This window comes from Malus domestica, chromosome 14 (genome assembly GCF_042453785.1).
Source record: "Malus domestica chromosome 14, GDT2T_hap1".
NCBI lineage: Eukaryota > Viridiplantae > Streptophyta > Magnoliopsida > Rosales > Rosaceae > Malus > Malus domestica.
The window spans coordinates 8430272-8437849 of record NC_091674.1 but is presented as its reverse complement, the minus strand read 5'-3'; the positions used below and the strand labels follow the sequence as shown (position 1 = coordinate 8437849).

Genomic DNA, 7578 nt, shown 5'->3' with positions numbered 1-7578 from the left:
ACTTGTGATAATCATTAAGTGAATTGAATTAGTACGAAGAAGTCTGCACAAAGTGTTGGAGTTGTTTTAGTCATTATAGAATTCAATTTGCTCGGAGTATAGAACTCATACTTGGAAAGGGATTACAGTTTGGTATTCCTGATAGGATTGTAATAGGGCAATCTAATTGTTAGTATAAATAGCATGGGCTGCTGCTCTCACAAGTACGAACTCTTTTGAGAATCATATACCTATTATTTGATTGAGTATTGAGATCTTGCCAGAGAGGAGAAGTTTTTGTGTTTTCAAGATCGAATGGCTTCTGCATCATCCTTCTCATCTACAGGTCAGTTTGTATTTCTGTTGTTCTTAATTAAACAAATCGGTTGTGGTTTAATTGCTTGAACGATCTCATCTTATGGACTTGGTGTATAATCTTAATATATCAAGTCTCATCTAACACAACGCCCACCCAGCAACACAAGCACCATTACCATTTCACCAAGAAATAAAAAAAACAAAACAAAAAAGTAAATCAGAAACAGATACATCAGGAGTAAAAACACATACGATCGACTGTGCTTGCTTGTTGCCACTCACTATCGACCGATTCTTTCCGCAATGTTACATTGTTATTTCCATAAGCCACCGCCAGCAAATTTCGACGGTGTTAAAAATCCTTGAAAACCTTGCCCTCTCATTGCTCGCCTTTCTTGGCCATAGTCCAAATCACCACTATTCCATCCTATGAAGCACTCACGATTGTGGACTTTGGCAGTCCCAAGTTGGGTGCCCAGGCCACATCCCTCCCCCAATTACTGTGCATTTTGAAGGGCGGGATGCAGTCCAACCGCGCAACCTTATGTTTCACAATTGCTTTAGCAATTTTCAATAGGGGTGGGAAATTTTGCCATAAACCGATTTACAGACCGAGCCATACTGGTAGGTTCATAATGGTATGATATAGTTTTGGCATTTTTTTTCATAATCGGATGACATTATACTGAACCGACAATTAATGGTATTGCTTTGGTATTGGATTTTGTTTACCGGCGGTATGCCATACATACCAATATATATAGATATTTTTGGTATTTTCTACATGCTTGACATGTGAAGAATTGGAAAAATGTAAGTACTGCTATATTTTTTCTAATTCTAATTATAGTACTTCAATCTAATATTAATATTTTTAATTTATATTCAATATTACTTCTTATTCTAATCATACTTTTTTGGGTAAATTACATAATACCCCATCATGTTTGAAGTCTATTACAACCTCATACAACATCTTTAAAACATTTCACTTTCATACCTCACCTACTATTTTATTTCAATATAGTACCTCCGTTACATTTTCCATCCATTGATCCATTAAGAGCTAACGTGGCTAACACATTTGTACCACGTGGCTACCACATGTGTGCCATGTGGTAAAAAAAAAATATTTAATTTTAAAAAAAAAAAAAACCTGAATCTTCTTAACAAAAAAATAAAATACTGAAACCAGAATCTCATTCCCTCACTCTCCTTACTCTATCCATCGAACCCCAAACCCCCCAAAATCCCCAAAACCAAAACCCAAGGGCGACCCATGTTTCTACATAACCCAATTCTTCATTCTGCACCTGGGTTTTCACCAATGCCCCAACCCTAGAAGATCCCACCCCCACTTGAAATCTAACGCCTTCTGGGTTTTTTTTCCACAAATCTCCGTCGTTCGATTGTGACCCACCTCAGAAGATGAAGGGGAAAAGCCGCTTGTTCACGATCGGACTCGTTACCGCCTGGTAGTCGTCCAACATTAGGGTTTTGCTGCTGAACAAGTACTTGCTAAGCAACTATGGCTTCAATTACCCGACCCTCCTCCACTCTTCTCACTTTCTCTCTTGAACCCCAAACCCCCCCAAAATCCCTAGTTCTCGACCTTCAACCACTACCTCACCCTCACCCACCTTATCGCCGACATCATGCTCCAATTGCTACCAGCAATCTGACCTGGTTTTCAACCCGGCCGGATCTTCCACCTACAGCTAGCTCTCGGGCTCGATTAACAAAATCGCGTTTGGAGGCGGACACGATAACAAGGGATTAGGTGAAGAGAGTGGAGAAGAGGGAGGTAGTTGGAAGGCTCAGCTCGACTCAGGAGGGAGAATTGGGGTTGCGGGGAAGGCTGGGTTCTGCTTTTTTCAGTTTTCAGTTTTTTTTTTTTTTTTTTTTTTTTTTTGAGAAGATTCAGGTTTTTTTTAAATTAAAAAAAAATTGTCACGTGGCACACAGGTGGCAGCCACGTGATACAAATGTGTCAGCTACGTCAGCTTTTAACGGATCAATGGATGGAAAATGTAACGAATGTACTATATTGAAATAAAATAGTAGGTGATGTATGAAAGTGAAATGTTTTAAAGATGTATGGGGTTGTAATAGACCTTAAACCTGAGGGGGTATTATGTAATTTACCCCACTTTTTTGTATGTAACATTTGAATTGAATTGAATTGATTCATGGAAGATTTCACATGCATTGGTTACTGCTACTTCAGTGATGTTGCATTATCAAAACAACAAGTTATTTGTTTTGGGATTATAATAAGGGGATCTTATAACTAGTACCATACTTTTGAGTTTTGAATTTTTTGTTTATGCATTAGTTGCTACAATTGAATTTAGACAATTATATATTTGTTAGACTTTTGAGTTTGTGAACTTATAACTATCTGGATTATGTTTGTTGACATTGGTGTTGGCTTATTAAGTTTTGATTTGATTTTCATTTTAATTTGCTAAGTTATGATTATGTTGGCTTATCATCAATTGAAAAATTGCAGCAGCAACTTCTTTTTCTCTTTTCTAGTTTGTTGTTTACGGGTTGACGCATAGTCTTGAGCTGTTGTTTTTGTAGCTTATTTGCAAACCATCGGTTGTGCCATTTACTAACCGAACTACCTAATAATTTTGGCTGAACTAATTTTTGGCAACCACAAGAAGACGGTTGGCTAACGGTAACTGATTTTCGATAATTATGTACATGTGGTTGGCAGGTGGCACAAGGAATTTGGTAAGGTTTGCCAACCGAACCCAGCCCTAATTTTCAGTCAACAAGGTGTTTAGTAATTTTATGTCAAATTTTGGTTAGAATTATCAAAAGAAAAATAATTGGCTAAAACTCTATTCATGGTCTAAATTTTAGCTAGTTTTCCAAATTTCCCTTTTAACTTCCTTTATAACAAATTTGGCTTCAGTAAGGCATATTTCAACCATTGGACTAAAACTCAATTTTTAGGTTTTAAACTCACCCTAACTTGCTCCAACCATTAGGCCAAATATGAGTTTGAACCCAAAACTCATTTCTAAGGCAAATCCAGACCAAGATTCTCCGTGAGTTAGTGGGCTTAATCACCATATGTGTAATTTTTTAGTATTATATTTATAAATTCATTAAATCCTAAAGTTAATATCTAATATAATTAAATTCAACTGTAAAAATAATAATAAAAAATAAAAAAACAGATCTAACGATCAATCTAAAATATTTAAAAAAAATAAATTTTTTTTTTCATGGGTTTCATATTCTTTCATAGCATTCCACGAGTTTCATGGTGTTGGTTTAGTGATTTTTCAATATTTATCGGAACCTAAATATTTTTAGATTAAGATGTTCATAAAATTAAATTAGAATAGGATACATAATATTACTTTTTTTAAGTTACTTTAAGAAAAAAAATTATCCTAAATTCATTTTTTAATAATGTCGGATTAAAAATTTAACCCAGAAGGGTTGGAGCAGAAAAATCTGCGTTAAAAATTTTAGGTTTTAACCAAGAGTTAGAGATGATCTAACAATTTTAAAATACCCATTATATCCCATAAAATGATATTTTCTATACTTTGCTATTCTTACCAAACATAGAAAGAAATTTTGCATTTTTCTTTTCTTAGAGAGAGACGCGAAAAATAGAATTGATTTGTCCGACATTGTAGAATTCTCACTTCAATCTTGACCCTTGGTTTTTCGTTGCCTTTCTTCAACAACTTGGGCCTGGGCTTTATGGGCTTAGTAAGATAGCCAATTAGCAAAGCCACCATGTCCTCTTTTACTTTCCCTTTCTTCGTAGAAGCTATTTGCCAAGTGAGGTGGTGAGCAATGCAGAACACAAGTGAATTTATTTTTACCTGGGCTTCGTAACTTGCGCAGATCCGTGCTAAAGATGCAGTTTTTAGTCAAAAGCTTTGCTGGTCTGATGTAATATTTGTCCCTAAAATTTGATGGTCTATCTTGTTCATGTGTGAGCACCTAGCTTTGCTGGTTTGATGTAAACTGTCAGCAAAATTAAAGCTTTCGATTTGCTTAGTTAAATCTTCCGGTCAGCCGAAAACTAACAGGGAAGCCGCCTCCGCCATGGCCAAGCTTTAACTGCTAGTTGTAACAATGGAACGGCTTTGGTGACGGTGAAATCACCAACCAACAGTTGGAACTACTAGATCAGAGAATTCCGTTTCTGAAAAAATAGAGCTTCCAAAGAAACAAATAAGCAAGCAAAATAGGGTGACTGATAAGGAAGGAGTTTGATGTAAAAAAAGGTCGATTGAAATGGAGTAATATTACAATAAATCTAACATGTTTCTACTACTGAAATAATAAACTAACATAATTTACATCGGCTGGAACAAAATACAAGCAACCCAGAAGCAAGAAAATATTAGACTACACAAAAACAAACACAAACAGAGACACTAAGAGGCTGCCGGCATTAAAGACATCGCCCATGATTCAATCCAAAAAATAAACATTTGGAACATGAGAAATCTTTGGCCAATCTTCTCCTGTGTCGCGCTGGTATCTCCTCTCCAGATCAGGACAATTTCTGATCCGAACTTCTGTTAAGGCAGTGAGGCGATGCATCTCATCTGGCAAAGACAACAGTTTGGGACATGAAGTGAGGACAAGCCTTCTAAGCGATGTGAAACTCGTCAACCACCCAGGTAATGACTCCAAGTTCTCACAATCCCTAATAACCAAGACTTGTAGTGTGTTTGTGGCTCCTTGAAACCATTCAGGCAATGTCGCCATTCGTGGTACTTTCCGAATCCCCAATTTTTGGAACCTTAGTGGAATTCCTTGATAGTTTTCCATCACCAAATCAAGTTGTTTACAATTTCCTATCATCAGAGTGCGTAATGACGCAAGATAACTTGTATCACGAGGCAAACAAGTTAGATTACTGCACTCAAAAATAGAAAGATTTCCAAGTGATGTCAAACATCCCACTCCATTATCTGGAAAACTTGATTGCTTTGTGGTAAAATCAAGGTATCTAAGGCTGATCAACTTCCTCATGTCTCTAGGCAACTCTTCAAGATTCACGCATCTACTGAGACTCAGAGTTTGCAAGCTTTGCAACTTACAAATTGAATTGGGTACTTGGGTGATTATTGCATTTCCAGCCAAGTTCAGGCTTTTCAAATGCTTCAAAGAACCAATGGAACTCGGCAACAATTCCCAAGATGCATTGGTTAACTTAAGCACTCGCAGATATTTGAATCTTGAAATGCAAGTGCTGAGGAAGGATTCGTCAATATTTTCACAACTCTCTACTTGTATAGTCCGCACTTTGTTCAACTTTTGCAAGGTTGTTGAAACGTTTTGGCCAACTTCCAAAAATGTTAGATGTCTAACATTTTCAGAGACGCCTTTGGTGCCTGCAGAGTCTACTATAAAACTCTCACCTTGTGCGACTGATTGTACAAGGTCATGGATGACATCGTGCATATCAAATCTATAGCGGAAAGTGTAATCTTTAACATTTTGAAAGAAAGATCTGTCCCATAACTCTTTGAAATATAGCTCACCAACATCTTCCAACTCCATATTCCCATGATCACGAGATTCAAGGATTCCATGTGCCATCCAATTATTGATCAATTCCCTGCTATCAAATTCACTGTAATTCTTTGGAAGAATTGAACAGCAAGCAAGGCACTGCTTCAAATGAGAGGGCAATTGAGTATAACTCAGTTTCAAAGCAGGTAGAATGTGACCATCTCCCTCTTGTTCTAATTCCCATATCTCAGAATCTCTAATCAATTTCCACTGACGCTCATCGGTCTTTGAGTAAAGTTGACTCCCTAAGGTTTTCACAGCTAAGGGAACCCCTCTGCACTTTCTTACAATATCTTTTCCCATTTCATAGAGGCTTGGATGTTGCCTTTCTTGTCCTTCTTCAAATGCACACTTTACAAACAAAGACAGACTATCCTCAAAAGAGAGAACTTCTAAATTTATGTATGTTCCAACCGTGCTCATGATTGAAGCAACTGAGATATTCCGTGTCGTCACCAAAATCTTAGATCCTATCTTGGCCCCCTCTATCAACAAATCTCTCAACTCGCTCCATTTGATACGATCTTCATTCCACACATCATCCAGGACAAGCAGAAATTTTTTATCCTTTAAAGCATCTCGTAGTTGTGCTTGCAACTGATCCAGAGACAACCCTTCACTGATCTGTGTACCTAATGCAGAGCCAAGGATCTCTTTCGTCAATCTAGTAACATCAAAGTCGACTGACACAGACTGCCACATTCTTAATTCAAAACTCCCAACGAGTCTCTCGTCATTGTACACCAACTTGGCAAGTGTGGTCTTCCCTAAACCTCCCAATCCCACTATAGGAATAATAGACACATTCCTATTATCCCCACCTTGATGATCATCGCCCTGTACCATTAGAAGATCAACAATTTCATTTTTTTCTGTTTCTCTACCAATAACCTCCGAAGCATGGACAAAGGAGTGGGTTGTATTCCTGTTCCCCCTCACATGGTCACCGAGATGAGGGTGATGATGAACAGTGCGAAGATCAGAAAAATTCTTATCATCTTTAAGCTCGTGTAACCGCTCTCTTATGTCCTTAATTTCATGACCTACTCGCAAGCGGAATGCAACTGGATTAGAGCGGGAAAAGAAACGGCGTACCTTTCTAGTTGTGCCACTGCCACGAACCACTTGTCTTCGCAAAGCTTCGCACTCAAACTCGTCCAACAGATCCTCTGCATCAAGGAACACATCATTAAGTTGTTGTAGCCAACTGCGTAGCTGCTTATTATGTTTCTGCTTCTCTTCGGCATCTAAGAGCACGTCTTTGATGATGGACATGGTGTATCCAAGCTTTTGCAGATCCGCTTTAACTCCCCACGCCAAGCAAATCTCCTCAGAAGCAATGGAGGTGAGCTTTTCAATGAGTCTGCTTGCCAACGGAAATGCAAGGTCAGCCATCTTCTTGCCTTTTTTCTTTCTTGATAAGGTGAGTGCAGGGGAATTGAGATAGTATGAATAATGATGATGATGATGCTTCCTTATGATAAGGTATATAAAAAGCAATGGATTCATTCTTATGATAAGGTATATTTCTTGCGTGGGAATTGAGATAGTTCCAACTGGTTTCTTATCATTATGTGTGATACTTTGCTTTGCTTTTGTCCAAGCACATTATGAGTTCCCCTAACTTTTTGCTCAGATGCATTCACACACAAGAAATAAATATATACACACATATGGATTGTTAAAACCTCAATTTTGTCCCAACACACCCTTACT

General features: G+C 37.7%; 1 protein-coding gene across 1 annotated transcript; it reads right to left on the bottom strand.

Annotated features, from left to right (window-relative positions):
• Positions 1 to 4752: 4752 nt before the first annotated feature.
• On the bottom strand, positions 4753 to 7257 carry LOC103454450 (disease resistance protein RGA2-like). Its single transcript, XM_008394033.4, has one exon. The coding sequence runs from the start codon at positions 7255 to 7257 to the stop codon at positions 4753 to 4755; it is 2505 nt and encodes an 834-aa protein (XP_008392255.4).
• Positions 7258 to 7578: the final 321 nt, after the last annotated feature.